We start from the raw sequence: 22,124 nt of genomic DNA, 5'->3' as shown, positions 1-22,124 counted from the left end.
GGTGATAGGTACCGTCCTGCAGTGTAAAACAAACATTTGGCTGATAGTGATGATGATGATGATGACGACGACGACGACGACGACGACGACGACAATGATGATGATGATGATGGTGATGATGATGATTGCGATGACGATATTGCGACGTCAACAGATGCTGATGCTATTACTGTATGTAAAGTGACTGTTGACAGTAGGGACAATTTCATGGTATAGTGAGGCGATCTGCTTATCGATATGTCGAAACGTCAAATTGATCGGTGTCTGTCTCCACAGGACGCCCAGTGGGTCGACGTGGAATACATGTACAACAAGTTCGTCTTCAGCTACGACCGCGACACCTTCTACGGACTCCCGGACCTCGTGAGGGACCTTCACGACCACAACCAGAAGTTTGTTGTCATCGTGGTGAGTAGACGTGTGGTCTTGGTGGTTTGACGTGTCATCGCGATGAGTAGACGTGTCGACGTTGTGATCACATGTGTTGTCGTGTTGTGTAGACGTGTCATCCTGGTACGTACACGCGTCGTTGTTGTGAATAGACGTGTCATCGTGGTGACTTTGTTTACATTTACAAGACTTGTCTTCGTTGTGAGTGCACGTGACGTGGTGATGATTAAAATTGTGTATTCGGCTGAGAAAACTCGATACCACATTTATTATCAACAGTGTAACTTATATTCATTTTAATGTGCTATAATTTAACTGACTTTTCTCCACATTGCTTACGAGGCGATTTCAGTTGTCACGGTAATATACCTGTATTATGACGTCATATCATCCTAGCTTGACGTCATGTCCGCGTCACAATTGTAGGAGTTAAGGAAGGAGGAGATTAGCATAGCTTTAGTATTGAGCAATGTCGATATCTCCTAACTACACGTCTAGATATATAGTCCCATGTTACTTTGTTAAAAAACACATATCACAATGTACTCGCATTTCTTCTGCAGGACCCTGGACTGGGCAACGACCCTAACATCAGCAGAGACATACAAAACAATAGTCCCGGTTACGACGTCTTCAACGATGGCGTCAGGGAGGGGGTGCTGGTGATGACTCCGAACAACTCAGGTCCCCTCGTAGCCGAAGTATGTATGTGGGATGGTCACTTGTAATGGTTGAAACAACAGAGCACCCTTGATTTGCCGGCAGTCTTACTCTTATTCTCACAAAGTGAGCACATAGCTGGAGACAGCTTATTCTTTCGTAACCCGTGAACTGGTATAGGTTAGCTTCAGATTGTCATGAGAGGTGATTAAAATGGATCAGGTTGTCGTGTATAGTGATAATTGTTTATTTGTCTTAAGATGGCATATACATATAAAAGCATACAAGACATAAATATACTTCCAGCCTTCTTGGGCTTATAAGACATGAACAAATACAAATCGTAAGACATGAAAAAAAATTGAAAAAATAAATAAAATGATCATGATAATAATAATATACACAACACAATACATACTAAAAAGTCACACACACACACACACACACACACACACACACACACACACACACACACACACAGAGGTACAAACAGGTGTGCGTAATAAAATGCACGCGTGCGCTCACGTGGTATTGTACATATTATAGTTGGTGGCGTGTCATCGTGAGATGAGGTGGGTGACTGCTTGGTGTTGCCAACTCAGTTGTTTGCCGTTGTTTCAGGTATGGCCAGGCACCACCGGGTTCCCTGACTTCACCAACCCAAAGACGGAGGCCTGGTGGGAGAAGTGGGCACGGTATTTCCGTAACAACGAGAGTATCGAGTTTGATTCCCTCTGGATCGTGAGTAGTGCAATGCAACCAAGTTATCTCCCCATAATGGGCTGGTGGGCTCAGTGACCCCACTTGACCTTCGAATATCACCACCTTGTTGTTTGGTTTAAAACATAGGTCTTGTAGTGAAATAAACTGCATGTTTTCCAATTTACATGTATATTCAAATCCTTTTCAGTACTTCATATCAGACATTTATACAGCCATTCACGCATCTCAGTAGCTTGCAAGCATTTTCTTTCTTGTAATTCTCTGACTATAAATAAAAGGCACTGTAAAATTCCGACGCGACTATACCCCTCTAACGATGATAACAAGAGTTCTTGAAAAGATGAACAATTCCTGCCCCATACAGGTGACACCCGTTACAAACACATGCACAGCCAAATGTTCATCTGAACAGACGGGGAAACATGGTAAAAGGGGGAAAATGGGGAATTCATTTTGACATCGGTTTAGTCACTGATGCGTCAGATGTGGAAATGTCCTCCACATGTCTACCATAATACCTGACTAAGGCAGGGAATGCTGTAACCCTGATCAAACAACGCTGGAATCGTATGACGCTCTTTGAAATATACGTAAAAAGGGATGTTCGATTGTACCTTAAAAGTTGTGAAATGTAGGAAGCAAATCTCAATTCCTCATGTTATTCGGATGCAGTTTTCTTTAACACTACTGTATATGTATGTCGACTATTTACAAAACCAAGTGGTCGGGTAGATTATTCTGTTTTATCAGATCAAGCTAGGGGTCGTTCCAAAAACGCTGTGAGGTCATCGATAACGAAGACGACACACATTTAAACTCTGGCAAGGGACATACACCACGCAGAGATACAACATCCACATAGACTCGGTACTAGGGCCAGAGACTTCACAAAGGCCACCCAGAGATCTGACATCACTATGGACTCGGTTCAAGGGTCATGGACTTCACGTAGACCACAAAGAGATGCGAAATACATACTGATTCGGTATCATGTCCAGAGACTTCACATAGACCACCCAGAGTTCTGGCATCCACATAGACCAGTATTGTTACCATTAGCTTGAGTGGTGTGATATATTTGTACCAGGTGATGTAGCAACTGTACTAAGGCATTTATAATGGAACAGTGAGTGAGAAATTATAGCAATTGTACCCAGAGACTGATTTGCTAACCAGGGTGCATGTCGGTTAAATGTTGCGAAGTAAAGTGCCATTCATACATTCTTTAGGACATGAACGAACCCGCAAGTTTTATCCCCGGATCTGTAGACGGCTGTGAGAAAAACAAGTGGAACAATCCGCCATATACCCCGAGTAAGTAGAACATCCCGACATATACCCCAAGTAAGTGGAACAATCCTTCATACAACCAAGTAAGTGCAACAATCCGTCATACACCCCAAATAAATGGAACAATCCGTCATACACTAGAAGTAAGTCGAACATCCCCCATACACCAAAATAAGTGGAACAACCCACCATACACCCAAAATGAGTTGAACAACCCACCATACACCCCTAGTATGTGGAACAACCCGCTATACATCCCTAGTATGTTGAACAACCCGCCATACATCCCTAGTATGTGGAACAACCCGCCATACACCACAAGTAAGTGTAACAACCCACAATACACTCCGAGTTAGTAGAATATCCCACCATACACCCCTAGTATGTAGAACAACCCGACATACACCCCAAGTTAGTGGAACAACCCATCTTACACCCAAAGTATGTGGAACAACCCGCCATACATCCCAAGTTAGTGCAACAACCCGCCTTACACCCCAAGCATGTGGAACAACCCGCCATACACCCAAAGCATGTGGAAAAACCCGCCTTACACCCAAAGCATGTGGAACAACCCGCCATACATCCCAAGTTAGTGCAACAACCCGCCATACACCCAAAGCATGTGGAACAACCCGCCCTACACCCAAAGTATGTGGAACAACCCACCATACACCCCAAGTTAGTGGAACAACCCACCATACACCCCTAGTATTTGGAACAACCCGCCATACACCCAAAGTATGTGGAACAACCCGCCATACACCCCAAGTATGTGGAACAACCCGCCATACACTCAAAATATGTGGAACAACCCACCATACACCCCAAATTAGTGGAACAACCCACCATACACCCCTAGTATGTGGAACAACACGCCATACACCCAAAGTATGTGGAACAACCCGCCTTACACCCCAAATATGTGGAACAACCCGCCATACACCCCTAGTATGTGGAACAACCCGCCATACACCCCTAGTATGTGGAACAACCCGCCATACACCCCAAGTAGGTGCAACAACCGACCATACACCCCAAGTTAGTTGAACAACCCGCCATATACCCCAAGTATGTGGAACAACCCGCCATACACCCAAAATATGTGGAACAACCCGACATACACCACAAGTTAGTTGAACAACCCGCCATACACCTCAAGTTAGTGGAACAACCCGCCATACACCACAAGTTAGTGGAACAACCCACCATACACCCATAGTATTTGGAACAACCCGCCATACACCCAAAGTATGTGGAACAACCCGCCTTACACCCCAAGTATGTGGAACAACCCGCCATACACCCCAAGTATGTGGAACAACCCGCCATACACTCAAAATATGTGGAACAACCCACCATACACCCCAAATTAGTGGAACAACCCACCATACACCCCAAGTATGTGGAACAACACGCCATACACCCAAAGTATGTGGAACAACCCGCCTTACACCCCAAGTATGTGGAACAACCCGCCATACACCCCTAGTATGTGGAACAACCTGCCATACACCCCTAGTATGTGGAACAACCCGCCATACACCCCAAGTAGGTGCAACAACCGACCATACACCCCAAGTTAGTTGAACAACCCGCCATATACCCCTAGTATGTGGAACAACCCGCCATACACCCAAAATATGTGGAACAACCCGCCATACACCACAAGTTAGTTGAACAACCCGCCATACACCACAAGTTAGTTGAACAACCCGCCATACATCCCAAGCATGTGGAACAACCCGCCATACACCACAAGTTAGTTGAACAACCCGCCATACACCACAAGTTAGTTGAACAACCCGCCATACACCACAAGTTAGTTGAACAACCCGCCATACACCACAAGTTAGTTGAACAACCCGCCATACATCCCAAGTTAGTTGAACAACCCGCCATACACCCCAAGCATGTGGAACAACCCGCCATACACCACAAATTAGTTGAACAACCCGCCATACACCACAAGTTAGTGGAACAACCCGCCTTACACCCCAAGCATGTGGAACAACCCGCCATACACCCCAAGTTAGTGGAACAACCCGCCATACACCCCAAGTTAGTGGAACAACCCACCATACACCCCTAGTATGTGGAACAACCCGCCATACACCCAAAGTCTGTGGAACAACCCGCCTTACACCCCAAGTATGTGGAAAAACCCACCATACACCCCTAGTATGTGGAACAACCCGCCTTACACCCCAAGTATGTGGAACAACCCGCCATACACCACAAGTTAGTTGAACAACCCGCCATACACCACAAGTTAGTTGAACAACCCGCCATACACCACAAGTTAGTTGAACAACCCGCCATACACCACAAGTTAGTTGAACAACCCGCCATACACCCCAAGCATGTGGAACAACCCGCCATACACCACAAGTTAGTTGAACAACCCGCCATACACCACAAGTTAGTGGAACAACCCGCCATACACCCCAAGCATGTGGAACAACCCGCCATACACCATAAGTTAGTGGAACAACCCGCCATACACCACACCCCAAGCAAATAGAACAACCCGCCATACACTACACCCCAAGCAAATAGAACAACCCGCCATACTCCCCAAGTAAGTGGAACAAAGCGTCGTTCACCCCAAATAAGTGGAACAACCCACCATACAACCAAAGTAAGTCTAGGAGATACATTTTAAACGCTATCAACGCACCCTAATTCCTGTTTAGTTCATCATTACTGTCATGAATATGGCAGGACTTCCACCTGGTCATGCCATATAGCCATGTTGGAGATGGTGTGTTCCGTTACCTCTGTCTTTGGTGATAGGATAATAATATCATCATTGCAGACATCTTGGGCCGCGGAGAGGACGGGCGTATGTATGACAAGACTCTCTGCATGGATTCCAGACACCACCTCGACATCCACTACAACGTCCACAGTCTGTATGCCCACACTCAGGCCATACAGACATACAAGTGAGTGAACAGGCCATACAGACATACACTTGAGTAGACAGGCCATACAGACATACACTTGAGTAAACAGGCCATACAGACATACAAGTGAGTACACAGGCCGTACACACGTACACGTGAGTAAACAGGCCATACAGACATACAAGTGAGCGAACAGGCCATACAGACATACAAGTGAGTAAACAGGCCATACAGACATACAAGTGAGTAAACAGGCCGTACAGACATACACGGGGGTAAACAGGCCATACAAACATACACGTGAGTAAACAGACCAGGCAGACACGTCAGTAAACAGGCCATACCGACATACAAGGGAATTAACAGGCCATACATACACGTGAATAAACAGGCCATACAGACATACAAGTGATTAAAAAGGCCTTACATACACGTTAGTAAACAGGCCATAGAGACATACAAGTGCGTAAACAGGCGATACCGACATACACATGAGTAAATAGGTCATACAAACATACAAGTGAGTGAACAGACCATACAGACATACACGTGAGTAAATACGCCATACAGACATGCAAGTGAGTAAACATACCATAAAGGACATACACGTGAGTAAATAGGCCATAGAGCCACACAAGTGAGTAAACAGGCCATACAGAAATACACGTGAGTAAACAGGCCATACAGAAATACACGGGGGTAAACAGGCCATACAAACATACACGTGCGTAAACAGGCCATAGAGCCACACAAGTGAGTAAACAGGCCATAGAGACAGACAAGTGAGTAAACAGGCCATACAGAAATACACGTGAGTAAACAGGCCGTACAGACATACACGGGGGTAAACAGGCCATACAAACATACACGTGCGTAAACAGGCCATAGAGACATACACGTGACTAAACAGGCCATACAGACATACACGAGAGTAAACAGGCCATACAGACATACAAGTGAGTAAACAGGCCATACAGGCATACACGTGAGTAAATAGGCCAAACAGACATGTAAGTGAGTACACATGACACGCATAAATATAGTCCATAACACTATTGGATAATTGGATAAATATTATTAAAAAACTGCTTGAGACCCAAACACCGTATTCGCGCGTGCATGATTCCCGTGCAACCTTTCGAGTTGAGTTGATTGGTTCAACTGTGTCATATGGCCCTGTGACGCAGGGGTAGCATTATGCAGATGGCTGTTACAATGAATGAAATAAAGTGATAGCTAAATAGACAGATTTTTATTCATGCACCGATTGTCTTTAAATGTAATATCCAGTTATGCATGACTGTTTAATAATCTCATACTAACTTTGACTGAAGTAGGTCCAATTGTTTTTCAGATATGGTAGTAAACGTCGGTAACTTAAATTAACTTCCTGACTATACAGGTAAATGGGCATGACATACAGACACACAAGTGTGTACATAGGCCATGTGCACGTACAAAAAGACTTGTCTAGTTGATGATGTGTGTTGTTTCCATGCAGTGCTTTGGCGAATATAATCCCCGGCAAGCGGCCGTGGACGATGACCCGATCATCGTTTGCGGGGACGGGGAAGTACGCCACCAAGTGGATGGGGGACAACCAGTCCCGCTGGGAACAGATGAAGTGGTCTATTATCGGTATGTCACGGATTAGACGCAATCGCTTATAACTATAACTATAAGTATATTACTATATAGCTGTCGAATGTCACGGGTTGAAACACTGGATAACCGTACTGTAGTGGCTAGTCGTACTACACAGCCTTACACTCTTCTGGCTAGTCGAACGTCAGGTATTAAATCATCGATTGTTATTTATACGTGACGGGTTGACATTCGAGAGGCTGGTCATACGTCATGGCTTGAAACATCCCTGGCTAGATGGATGTGACGGAATGACGCACGTCTTATGTGAGATGGCTCAATACTTATCTTCTCCCTACCCTCCCTACTAATATCATAAATTGTCCATCTGAGGTGTCTGGATCACTGGAACTAATTGAATATCTTATCTGTATTATCTCCAGGAATCCTAGAGTTCGGGCTTTTCGGCTTTTCGTTGGTAAGTACTCTTGCTTTACACACTATTAACTGTTTCCATTACAAATGTACCTGTTTTCTCGAGGATCGTGAACACGTACTCAACCTTCGTATAAAGCAACCAGCACCAGAAAATGTCCAATGAGTCTCCCAATGCTGAGACTCCTGAAGATCCGGGATAGAACAGGCCTTCAGCAGCCCATGGTTAAACAATAAACCAACTAACCAAATGTTGAATGCTGTCAACGTCTGTGTTTCTACATATACACGCCCCGAGGAACGTCAGTATGACAGTATTGTCTCTGTCAGAGCCAGGTTTCAAAATACCATCCAGTTATTGTGTAGGCAGCAAGACAATTTTTATCGTAACACCAGCAAACCGGCATTGAGATGTTCTCCATGTGAGTTATCTCCCCTTTGGATGCAGAACGGCGCGGACATCTGCGGGTTCTGGTACGAGGCGGAGTATGAGATGTGTGTCAGGTGGCATCAGCTCGGCGCTTTCTACCCCTTCGCCCGCAACCACAACGCCCTCGGGGACGCCTCTGACATCTTCAAGAAGGGTGCTGGCTATAGGATTTTGGTGGGTTTGGGTTTTTTCATCTCGATCAGTACATACAAGATTGTAACCTTGGTTGTCCACTTCAAGATTTGATACGATTGTTATATATACTTATTTTCTTTCATTTTGTGGGTTTTATTTCAAATATACTAAATTAGGAACACGATGATGAAAGAAAAACAGCGTTTGATGTACTTGACACAAACTCATTTTTGCCCATTTCACCGTTGTGGTTTGAATTGTTCAATAACAAATTACGCCTGTCTCTCTCCTAGCCCCAAGACCCCGCTGCCTGGGACGCCCGATTCATTCGACTGGCAAAGGAGGCACTCGTCACCCGCTACAGGCTGCTTCCTTACTTCTACACGCTCATGCACAATGCGCATGCGCGGGGAGACACCGTCATGAGGCCGCTACTGTTCGAGTAAGTGCTAACACAAACAGTCACAGCATACAGACTTGGGACCTACCGAGAATTAAACGATACGGCCACTTCGATGTATGGATATATACTCACACGCAAAAGAAACGCAAGTGGATTTAAGCAAATAGGTAACAAACACGGAGTTTTAGCATGTAGTGAAGCCTGATGGTGTTATCAATATTTTTGGTTGCATTTTGAAAGCCCCGAGTAAAAACGCACCATAAAAAAAACGAATCGCCAAAATGCACTATTTCAAGGAATATGTGTGTATCATGCACCAATTTCTCGCGAAATCGAAAATGCACGAACTGTCACGAACAGTAGTGGGTATAAAACTGTGGCCGATTCTTGGACCTACCACTCCTTGGTCAACAATGCCAAGCCTTACTCAAATTCAGAGAAACCAGGCTATCGGACGTTTGGAAGCTGGCAAGTCTGTCCAAGATGTTGCCCGTCATTTCAACGTTAACATAACCACAATTTACCGTCTCCTGCATCGATGCAATGCTACACAGACCACAGATGACCTTCCTCGGAACGGTCGTCCTAGGGTCACAACACCTCGACAAGATCGGTAGATTACCCGTCAACACCAGCGACATCCGTTCCTAACTGCAAGTGAAAGTGCTTGACAGACCATAGGAACACATAATCGACACATTAGCCGGGACACTATGATCCAACGTCTCCGTTCGAACAACCTCAGATGTCCTGTTCTCCAACCACAGCTTCTCCAAGCACGACTTCAGTGGGCACAGGGTCATCACAATTGGCGTCATCGTGAGTGGAGGCGCGTCATCTTCTCTTATGAAAGTCGCTTTTGTGTCTCCCATGCAGACGGAAGAGTCAGAATTTGGCGGCGTCGAGGTGATCGTTTCGCTGACAGAAACGTTGTGGAAAGGGATCCATGGGGTGGACCTAGCGTCATGATATGGGCAGTGATTGGACTTAATGCGAGACTTGGACCCATGTGTTTTCTGAATGTTGGTCAAGGTCGGGGACACGGCGTCACTGCTCAGCGGTATATCGACCGAGTGATCAGAGCCCACGTTGTTCCATTTTTTGCACAACATCAAAAACACATTTTCCAGCAGCACAACGCTCGTCCCCATGTTGCCAGAGCCTGCCTTTCTGCAACAACACAACATCCGTGTTCTACCGTGGCCAGCCCTCAGCCCTGATCTGAACCCCATCGAACACTTGAGGTTCAAAGGCGTCTGCACAATGTGTGCACAGTCCCTACAACTGCAGATGAACTACGCACAGCTGCTCTGGATGTGTGCAGGAGGATCCCTATGGCCCTCACAAATCGTCTGGTCCACTCAATGTACAGGAGGGAGATGTGTGGCAGTGATCAATGCTAATGGTGGTCACACCAGGTATTTACAGACATTTTGGGTATTGACCCGAAACTGTGTAAGCCCTTAACATTTGAAAAAAAACAATTATGTCGTCTGCCTTTTAATCAATTAAACTGTCTTCAGTCAATTTTTGTCAATCTTGCCCTCTAAGTATTTCTTGTCTTTACTGTTGAAAATAAATAACATGTATACTGCATACTCGACTTGCGTTTCATTTGCGTGTGAGTATATATTGCCATGCACCTCACTGTCGCAGTTATAGCAGCATATATATAATTATGCAAAACAATATTACAGCGTACCGAAATAGTTGTATCAGGCTAATCTGTTCTGATTTAAGAATAAGTGCGTTCGTTTGCAAAGAGAAAAGTCAGCCTGTAAATCAGCCTGTGGCAGTGGTGAAACGCTGAGTGTGCTATAATTATAACAACACAGTCTGGGTGTTGTGTGTTATACAGGTTTCCTGGCGACCCAGTCTGTCTTGGTGTTGTGTTTTATACAGGTTTCCTGACGACCCAGTCTGTCTGAGTGTTGTGTGTTATACGGGTTTTCTGACGACCCAGTCTGTCTGAATGTTGTGTGTTATACAGGTTTCCTGGCGACCCAGTCTGCCTGAGTGTTGTGTGTTATACAGGTTTCCTGAAGACCCATTCTGTCTGAGTGTTGTTTGTTATACAGGTTTCCTGACAACCCAGTCTGTCTGACTGTTGTGTGTTATACATATTTCTAACGACCCAGTCTGTCTGAGTGTTGTGTGTTATACAGGTTTCCTGAAGACCCAGTCTGTCAGAGTGTTGTGTGTTATACATATTTCTAACGACCCAGTCTGTCTGAGTGTTGTGTGTTATACAGGTTTCCTGGCGACCATGTCTGTCTGAGTGTTGTGTGTTATACAGGTTTCCTGGCGACCCAGTCTGTCTGAGTGTTGTGTGTTATACAGGTTTCCTAACGACCCACCGCCTCCGTGGTCTTGTGGTAGAGCGTCCGCCCGGAGCGCGGAAGGTCCAGGGTTCGATCCCGGGCCGCGTCATACAAAAAGACGTTAAAAGATTGTACTTGTTGTTACCCTGTCTGGCGCTCGGCATTAAGGGGCTAAAACAAGGACTGGTCGGCTCGGAGTCAGTATACTGTGTCTGAGTGGGGTATTCATGTTAAACTGCGGCATGGTATCTCAGTGAGCTAGCACTATAAATCGGCATCAGTCCGGACTAGTACAAGCAGCCACACACACACATACACGTGCATGCATGTCGCTATATAAGTGCAATAATCTTGGACGCGACGTTAAACCCAATTTCACCTCACCTCACCTCCTAACGACCCAGTCTGTCTGAGTGTTGTGTGTTATACAGGTTTCCTGGCGACCAAGTCTGTCTGAGTGTTGTGTGTTATACAGGTTTCCTGGCGACCCAGTCTGTCTGAGTGTTGTGTGTAATACAGGTTTCCTGGCGACCCAGTCTGTCTTGGTGTTGTGTTTTATACAGGTTTCCTGACGACCCAGTCTGTCTGAGTGTTGTGTCTTATACAGTTTTCCTGACGACCCAGTCTGTCTGAGTGTTGTGTCTTATACAGGTTTCCTGGCGACCCAGTCTGTCTTGGTGTTGTGTTTTATACAGGTTTCCTGACGACCCAGTCTGTCTGAGTGTTGTGTGTTATACAGGTTTCCTGTCGACCTAGTCTGTTTTGGTGTTGTGTATTATACAGGTTTCCTGACGACCCAGTCTGTCTGAGTGTTGTGTGTTATACAGGTTTCCTGACGACCCAGTCTGTCTGAGTGTTGTGTTTTATACAGGTTTCCTGACGACCTAGTCTGTCTGAGTGTTGTGTCTTATACAGTTTTCCTGACGACCCAGTCTGTCTGAGTGTTGTGTGTTATACAGGTTTCCTGGCGACCCAGTCTGTCTTGGTGTTGTGTTTTATACAGGTTTCCTGACGACCCAGTCTGTCTGAGTGTTGTGTGTTATACAGGTTTCCTGCCGACCTAGTCTGTTTTGGTGTTGTGTATTATACAGGTTTCCTGACGACCCAGTCTGTCTGAGTGTTGTGTGTTATACAGTTTTCCTGACGACCCAGTCTGTCTGAGTGTTGTGTGTTATACAGGTTTCCTGACGACCTAGTCTGTCTGAGTGTTGTGTGTGATACAGGTTTCCTGCCGACCTAGTCTGTTTTGGTGTCGTGTATTATACAGGTTTCCTGACGACCCAGTCTGTCTGAGTGTTGTGTGTTATACAGGTTTCCTGTCGACCTAGTCTGTTTTGGTGTTGTGTGTTATACAGGTTTCCTGACGACCCAGTCTGTCTGAGTGTTGTGTTTTATACAGGTTTCCTGACGACCCAGTCTGTCTGAGTGTTGTGTCTTATACAGTTTTCCTGACGACCCAGTCTGTCTTGGTGTTGTGTTTTATACAGGTTTCCTGACGACCGAGTCTGTCTGAGTGTTGCGTGTTATACAGGTTTCCTAACGACCTAGTCTGTTTTGGTGTTGTGTATTATACAGGTTTCCTGACGACCCAGTCTGTCTGAGTGTTGTATGTTATGCAGGTTTCCTGACGACCCAGTCTGTCTGAGTGTTGATGAACAATTCCTGTTGGGCCCTGCACTGCTGGTGTCTCCCGTCCTGTACGAGGTAAGCTCACATAGCTAACAACATGTACACACAACACCAACAACACCAATTGGGATCCCAGGAAACGAGAGAATCATGTGATTAACGTAAACACAAACAACATTGAAAGATGTATATACTGATAGAACTGAGTGATTTATAGGAATATAGCTGGAGAAAGTTTTAAATATACATGGATCGCTTCTAGAAGCAAGAGTAAGAAGGTTAAACGACGGGGTTTACCCAGCGAAGCGCATCAAATCACCTTGATTAAAAAACATGAAAAGCTTTGGAATATATCTGTCGACGCCAGTTGAAGGTACACATGTTCTACAAGTACTGCAGTTGCCATGTTGTTCGTGAAACGGATGGAGATTTCCTTATCCGATTTTGATTGAACTGTGCATAGACTCGTTAGTCCGTAATTCCAGCCTAGTTCGGCAAGGGTGGAAACTGGACTTATATAGATGCAGGTTGGAGACATTCCTTCTCTTATGTGGACGGCAAGTTTGCCCACGGAGATTTCCTTACGCGAATTTGATTGAACTGTGCATAGACTGTTAGTCCGTAATTCCAGCCTAGTTCGGCAAGGGTGGGAACTGGACCTATATAGACGCAGGTTGGAGACATTCGTACTATGATGTGGACGGCAAGTGTGCCCACGGGCGATCATATTAAGGGTGTATCGGGGATTCGAACCCATGATCGGCAGATCACAGAACTGTGAATGGACGTACTTTTGCAAAATGCAGCGACCTCGACGACTGAGCCAGAAGTGACCCACAAAAAACATGATACAGGGCGATATGTTGATGTCAAGTGATCATCTTCGAAAACATAAAGGATGTCATTTAAAAAAAAAACGATTATATTTATATATGTTCCCTATTTTACTCCCATCAGGATATTTGTGTAATTCTGTGTGTATTCAAGTTGATATTCCATTTGGTTGTAAAAGGCAAAATAGTTTTAAAAATTATGTATGAATGGATCACTGAAAACGAAGTGGTGTGTTTTTAACGTTACCAGCTTTGTATTGTACTGACGGTATTTGACGACGCGTGTCGTGTATAGGTGTACTCAAGCACATCACAAACGTTGCTGACTTGTTGTCATATCTGTAGGGCAAGACATCCGTGAAAGCATATTTCCCAGAAGCCACCTGGTATGACTACTTCAAGGTAAGTCACAAACACATCATTGTTTTAACTTTCGTTAACTTTAGTTTCATTACAACTACCTGTAAAATGTCAATAACTGTGTACCCCGATTGAAGTCACGCGACTCCATAACCCGTAACCTTCGTAAGTGTCCGCTACCACCTCGTCCATTTCCGTACATTTCTGTGGCCGAACATCGGGCATGTAAGTGCTGTAAGCACGACCTTGTTGGGTATTGTTTCTCCACGCTTATTCAGGGAGTGTTCATTTGTTTGCAAAACAAATGCGTACAACTAGAAGCATAATGATAAATCATACAACTTGTTTAAAAATTAAAATAGTGACAAATAACTTTGATGATGCTCTTCGAAGAAAAATGTTTTTTACTGCATGTCGATGTTTTCATTTTTTAATAGGGTGAAAAGGTAGCAGTGAAAAATGATCACCTTGACCTTTACACGCCGCTCGAGAAATTCAACCTTCACGTCCGAGGTGGGCACGTGATTCCCTGGCAGGTGCCGGCAAACACAACACACGCCAGGTAGGGCGATTATCTGTGATCAATCATAATCATGTTCTGTATAACGTAAGCATGTATCGCACTCAGCAATATTCAAGCTAAATGCCGGCGGTCTGTAAATAATGGAGTCTGGACCAGACAATCCAGTGATTAATAACATGATCACCCGATCCCGTTAGTCGCCTCTAACGACAAGCATAGTCGCTTTTTACGGCAAGTATGTGTTGCTGAAGAGCTACTCTACCCCGGATCTTCACGGGTCTAGAGAAATAGCTATATGCAGATAGATAGTGATGCAAGTATCAGATGTGGATGAGTGTGTTGAGTTAAACGCCGCGTTAAGTACGGGCGGTGGACACCAAGAAAGCTTCCATATTGCCCCCAGTAGGGAATCAAACCCAGGGCTTTGGCGTAGTGATGCAACGAGTGTACCACAAGGCTACCCCACCGCCCGTGGATAGATCCAGATAGAGAATGATATAAAAAATGGCTTTATTAGATTAAATTTCAAATAATCAAGTTATAGGTTAAACACAAGCCAGTTTTACATGGACAAGATCTGTCAGTGTCCAACAAACATGTATACTTGTTTACCATTCAAGTAAACGTGAATACTTGACAGAAATGTGGGAGTATTTTTGATCGCTCTGTTTGAAATTGCAGCCGACAGAACAAGATGGGCGCCATTGTTGCCCTGGACGAAGAAGGAAGGGCACAGGGAGAGTTGTTCTGGGATGACGGGGAGAATATAGGTGAGGTTGTTCTCGGATAACGGGGAGAAGATAGGTGAGGTTGTTCTCGAATAACGGGGAGAAGATAGGTGATGTTGTTCTCGGATAAAAGGGAGAAGATAGGTGAGGTTGTTCTCGGATAACGGGGAGAAGATAAGTAAAGTGATACGCTTCTGACGTGTGTACTGTCTTGTATATAAGTTAACCTTGCGGTGAAGTGAGTACAAGAGTTACTTTTCTCAGTCTGTTTGTGTTATATCACGACGTGTCAGTGAATCCCAACGTGCTGCAGGTTTTAGATACTTACCACTTGGTACAAGCCACGGGCGCGCGGATGGTGCGCACATACCAAGAATTATTAGGGAGAATGTGGGAATCGAACAAACGACCATCGGATTCTGGTATACCTGAGGGACGCAACTCTGTACAGCGAATACCACCTAACACCACGTGGCAACCCATGACGCCTGTAGATAGTAGTAACACTCAACAAATATTGCCAGGAATTGCCTCCGCACGTTGTTCCCAGACTTGTGCCGTTAAAAGTTAACTTTTTACCCCAAACGCCCCTCACGCTTCAGAGGGAAAATCTTTCTCTAAGGCCTCACAATTCGCGTTAGGATATGGAGCACGGTGTATGTTAAATGTCTGTCTTCAGAGGTTTCACAATTCGCGTTAGGATATAGAGCACAGAGTATGCTAAATGTCTGTCAACATTAGATTTTGGATTTGACATGTAACGTAAATAAAAACAAGTGATATATTTACCTTTTCAGATACATACGTGAAAAAACAGTATTCACTGATCAAGTTTGGTATGACCAAGGTAGGTACCTGATGATCAATAGCTCTCCATATTTCATAACAATTAATTGGTTTATCAATAGATCTCAGATCGAATATATAATCCCTGTACATACATGTAGATACAGAATCAGAACTTGATACTTGGCATAAGAAATGGAGATTTGCACCTCGATGATGTAAGGGGGAGTATATTCAATCACAGCACACAATATGCTGTCAGATCTTTGTTCAGCGGCAGCGAGAACTTAGATCTGATTTTAATGAGACTGACCCTGCGGCATCCCCACGAACAACAGCAAAACAGACATCATGTATGATCAGTATTTTAACAAATATCTGTCCGTAAAGATCCGGAGTAGAATAGGTCTTTGGAAACCAATGCTTGCCGTAAAAGGCGACTTTTGGTCCAAATTGCGTGGATCGATGCTCATGATATCAATCACTGGATTGTCCAGACTGGATTATTTACAGACCGCCGCCATATTGCTGGACTGTTGCTGAGGGCGGTGTTAAGCAACAAACAAACAAAACAAACAAATTATATGACCTCAATTTCCCTTTATGTCAAACGATACTCTAATGTATGTACTGTGTAACAAAGCATTCACCAATAGTCCAGCTAAATGACGATGGCCTATACGTAATCCAGTATATGCCCACACCAGCAACACGCTCAGCTGTCGGGGCACAATGACATACAAATGGGCCGATCACTGGATTGTCTGGACAAGACTCGATTGTTTACAAACTGTCGGTATGTGGCAGGCGTACTGCTGTGGGGCGTCAGGCAACACACGCTTACGCTCACATAGATCTTGGTTTAATTCCCCACGTGTGTACAATGAGTGAACCCAACTTCCGGTGTTTAGTTCTGTAATGTTGCCGGAACCGTGAAGTTGCGGGGTAGAATAGGTCTTCAGCAACCCATGCTTTCCGTAAAAGGCGACAATGCTTGTCGTTAGGGGCAAGTAACGGGATGGGGTGGTCAGGCTCACCGATTTGGTTAATACATGTCATTGTATCCCAATTGCTTGGATTGATACTCATGATGTCAGTCAGAGGATTGTCTGGTCCAGACTTAGTTATTTACAGACCGTCGTCATATAGCTGGACTGTTGCTGTGTGCGGCGTGCTGAGGTCGTCATCTGTGTGACTTTTAATCCCAAAAGAACAGCTTTAAAGATTCAGCTAATAGTGTCGAGGTGGAAAAAACTCTTTTTAATTCTGTATATCTCAGAATAAATCATGCCTCAATATTTTCTCAGAACTACAAGGCAAAGAAGCTGTGCTTCTCAGAGTAATGTTTTAGTGATGTAAACTTTTGAATTGGGAAGATTTTCTACTATATGTATGGCTTGAATAAACCTCTTCAGATTTAAACTCTGTTTTACTTTGGTAGCCGATGACTTCTTTTTCCCACCTCATTACATACAAGGAAGCGGAATATAAAACTAATTTTTGATAATTTAACCAGTGGCCTTGCGTATTTGGTAGGTCACAATCTGCAGACAGTGAAGGCATTTTTTTGTATAAGTCCTTTGAATCCAAATTCTTATGTTTAGATGGGTGGTGTTGTCATTGTCAACCCGCCATCAGCCAAGATACATTCCCCTGTTATAGAGGCTGCTTTTTCCGAGGCAAAGAAGGCAACAATGTGTCCCATTTTCTCTGCCGCACTCAGCAATATTCCAGCTACATGACGGCGGTCTGTAAATAATCGAGTCTGGACCAGACAATCCATTGAATAATATCATGAGCATAGATCCACGCAATTGGGATACGATGACATGCATCAACCAAGTCAGCGAGCCTGACCATCCGATCCCATTAGTCGCCTTTTACGACAAGCATAGTCGCCTTTTACGGCAAACAAGTGTCCGGAGACCAAGTCACTTGCCAAACAAGACACCACAAAGGAGACATGCAGCTGTTCTCATGCAAAACATTTCCACATTTTCTTTAAAATATCTCAACTTAAAGTTGAAGTAAACTTAAATGCCACCACCATTACTCACTTGACTCTCAGCACTCATCTTGGCCATACAACCTCCAATGTGCTTCGCGTGTGATACATGTCAATGCTGCACTCCAAATACCACGGGTGGTTAAAAGTTGTTCTTGTTGGTTTGGTGTTTAACGCCGCACTCAGCAATATTCCAGCTATATGGCGGCGGTCTGTAAATAATCGAGTCTGGACCAGACAATCCAGTGATTAACTTCATGAACATCGTTCCGCGCAATTGGTTGCTTGGGTGGTTTGGTGTTTTACGCCGCACTCAGCAATATTCCAGCTATATGACGGCGGTCTGTAAATAATCGAGTTTGGACCAGGCAATCCAGTGATTGACATGATGAGCATCGATCCACGCAATTGGGATCGATGACATGTATCAACCAAGTCAGCGAGCCTGACCACCCGATCCCATTAGTCGCCTTTTTACGACAAGCATAGTCGCCTTTCACGGCAATCATGGGTTTCTGAAGACCTATTCTACCCCGGATCTTCACAAGGGTTCCATTTTACATGATGGGAATTATCCCGGTCTTTGCCGACAAAACACTCACAATTGTACTCGTTCCGCACGTCGAAGTATTAACCACACACACTGCAACAGAATTGTTTAGCCCTAAAACTGTGGCAATATCTTTCATTCACATTAAAACGTCTTACCGAAGAAAACATGAACTTACATGTGTTACCAGTTTATATCTTATTGGCAGTATTTCAACCATACAGTTATTAAGACAAGTTTTTTATGACGTTTATAAGGACTGAATATGTTTTGATCACTGCTTCAAGACATACAATGATTTCTCTCAAAGGAAGAGCTAGGCCCTTTGTGCCGATCTTTAGGCAGCAGGAAGTGACGTAGAAATTACAGGAAACAACACTATCCCATAGGCCACCTTTCAAAAAGATGTTTTGCGGTGTAACCTGTCTTATATGACGGTTATTACTTTTTAAGAAATGGACAAATGCATGAAGTTTCTCGAACTTAAAACACATACCTAATTTTAGACTTTGTCTATACAATGTCATTCTTTGGGGGAAAATTTCTGAAAATCGGCAGTCTTCTTAATGCGGTAGATACACAGAGACAGAGGGCCGCTATCACCTGACTATAACTAGAGAAACGAGGCATCTGTTTTAACTTTCACGGCCTCCGGACCACCCTTCCGAGCCTCCGGCCTGTGTATTAAGTACAGGACACAGACAACCACATTTTTGTCTCAACAGCGGAAGTGACTCTGGACTAAACTAGAGGTGTCTAGCCGGGAGCGCCACATTTCAGAAATGGCTATTGCCGGTAGAGCCACATTTTCAGCTGAGTGCATTTCACCTATTCTAGCGGGTAATTAATTAATCCGATTACCGATACCTTTAAATGAATGTCCCACATTTAAATTACAAACCACCCTCAATCTAAACAAGGCTCTCACTCTAGAAGCAATACTTAACCCACAAAATAAACTAGAAAAGTTCAAGGCCTTAGGCGTATTCTTAATCAAAACGGAACTAATAAAATGCATCTAAAACCATAATAACCTACCAAATCAAAATCACATAAACAAACAATCATCCACCATACCCAGCTCCCTTAGTTCTCCTCCCCAACCCCATCGGCATCTATTCCGAATCTCATAATTCCCAAATTCTATATAAGCAACCCCTAAAGCCCCCTCTTGGGTTGCACAGACCACCCTCGCCCCTTTCGGAAACACTTTAAATGGCCTGGCCGGGCCCGTGTGCGAAATACGCATCAGTCGGAAAGCGCACGTTAAATCTCCAAAGTAAGTAAGTAAGTAAGTAACTCCATATCATAACCATGGCAAACGCACAAGTTCAAATAAAGTTCATTGAAAGTGTCAGAGGAGGCATACATTTATACTATGATGGCTTTAAGTTTCGGTGTAAGAGCAGTCGTGGTGAAAGAAGATACTGGTCCTGTATTGTCAAGGAGTGCACTGCAAGGATCACAACTCTGGGTGAGTTGCTCCACGCCATTGAGATCATGGGTCACTCCCACGACCCACAACCATTCGAGTTTGAGGTTGATGCCTTTAAGGCTAGGCTGATGGAGAGAGCGAGGACAGAAACGACCTCTAGTACCTCGTGAGAAGGTGGATGATGTGTGGCTTGATGCCATTGCTGACTCTCCTGCTGGCCCTAAAGTGACTGCCTTCATGGACTACGTGACAACCAGTTGGGTTCAAGGACAGGCCTTCATGCCAGAGATTTGGAACCATTTCGAAAACCAAGGCCACCGTACCAACAATCACCTGGAAGGGTGGCACAACAAGATAAAGAAACTTGCCAAGAAGTGCCACCCGAACATCTACGAGGTAGTGAAGCTATTTCAGCGAGAGCAGTCACTCAAAGAGGTTGCAGTCCTGAGACTCTCTCACCAGTGGTCAGAACCTTCACGAAAAAAGAAGTACAAGGCAATCGATGCACGTATTGCGTCCCTCAAGATCCAGCTCCTGAACCAACACCTGAGTGAGATGGAATATGCTGACCACGTGGGCGACCTCCTTCATCTGCAGTTATGATCCATTATGATATTCATATGCTATTCATATTCATCAATGTAAAGTTTTGATGAATATGTTATCCTTCTTGAATAAGAAATGAGAAAACAAGACTTGTTTTGTTATATACGGTAACCTGTTAGAATCACAAAGCATGTTTTGACAGCATAGCCGTGAGAGCCACATTATACAATCACGCAACCATAACCATTGCCGGGAGAGCCACATCAATTTGGGCTATGTATTTTCGAAATGTGGCTTTGCCGGCCTGTAACCAAACTAGACGGCTTGTTGTAGTCGGTGGAGTATATTTGGTGAGCCAAGACTGAATCATGGACGTGTTTGTTTCTGCAGGCTGGTGAACTGCACTTCGGGCCGACAGTGTCAGGGTCGGGGTCAGCGTTGCCACCGCTGGACATGTTGGACATCTACGGCCTCCAGACCATCCCTGTGACCGTCACGCTGGACGGGGAACAGGTGCCCGTCACCAACATTAGGCAGTCATTTGAGGTGAGTCCCGTGGATGTCACGCTTTTTACATGTAGAGTAATATATATTACTATATTTGTTTTCAATAAATTAGGTCAAATTTGGTAAAATATGAAGAGTCTGTCAAAGGAAAACATACACCCATGTTTGATGATCGCTAAAAATGAAACAAATACGAAATAGTTATTCGATGATGATGTGTTTGATACGGGAATCATAGTTGTGTTTTGGATCTTAAATTTGCAGTGTTTTCAGCCAAGTGACGTTTCGATAAAGTTTCTCATGTTTTGGTCTAATCCAATTTTAAAGTGATTACTTTCTTTTGCCCGGCAGTGTACTTCAAATAGTTTTATTTCACACACACATATATAGAGTGGGTAAATATTGTTTACCACCTCAAAAATAATAATATGGAAGATTTGATGAACGTATGTGATCCATAATGACAACAAATGATATTTTATATTGGTGTGAATACAATACAGAACAGAAATCAAGACATTTAAAACAAACGGTGTGTAATCATACGTATATTCGTTTGACACACGATCATCTCACACTCTCCATCCACAGATCATTCAGCTACTGAACTTGAACATGACCCTCACAGCCAACCACACCATCACGTGGTCGTAGAAGCCAATCAGACATGGGCTTCACTTCCAACACGAGTCAGCCAATCAGTGGTCGCCTCAATCACGGAATCACCAAAGGCTTCGAACATCGGATTCCATCAAAGCAACTAGTTTCAATCTTTGATTCATCCCGCTTGTATCCCACCAATCAACACTCTCCATGACGTCATACTCCTTATATAGGCATACTCTACCTCAGGATGTTTAGTATATGTTTAGTTGAAGCCCGGTGTTTAAGCCCGGTGCTTCATGTAAAAGAAAGCAATTGTTTCTGTGAGATATTCTAATA

General features: G+C 44.3%; 1 protein-coding gene across 1 annotated transcript; it reads left to right on the top strand.

The window, feature by feature from the left end:
* Window positions 1-237: 237 nt before the first annotated feature.
* LOC139448850 (sucrase-isomaltase, intestinal-like) lies at window positions 238-21,836 on the top strand. Its single transcript, XM_071230375.1, has 17 exons — window positions 238-408; window positions 954-1,091; window positions 1,672-1,791; window positions 3,003-3,087; window positions 5,882-6,011; window positions 7,474-7,610; window positions 8,000-8,034; window positions 8,440-8,595; window positions 8,850-8,998; window positions 9,727-9,843; window positions 12,900-12,984; window positions 14,088-14,144; window positions 14,540-14,664; window positions 15,307-15,395; window positions 16,151-16,200; window positions 21,066-21,221; window positions 21,774-21,836. The coding sequence occupies exons 1-17, from the start codon at window positions 238-240 to the stop codon at window positions 21,834-21,836; spliced, it is 1,863 nt and encodes a 620-aa protein (XP_071086476.1).
* Window positions 21,837-22,124: the final 288 nt, after the last annotated feature.

The sequence above is a fragment of the Haliotis cracherodii genome, unplaced genomic scaffold (assembly GCF_022045235.1).
Source record: "Haliotis cracherodii isolate W230 unplaced genomic scaffold, xgHalCrac1.p SCAF_7, whole genome shotgun sequence".
NCBI classification, from domain to species: Eukaryota; Metazoa; Mollusca; class Gastropoda; order Lepetellida; family Haliotidae; genus Haliotis; species Haliotis cracherodii.
Note: the sequence above shows the minus strand (reverse complement) of the source record. Positions and strands in the feature narration are given on the sequence as shown.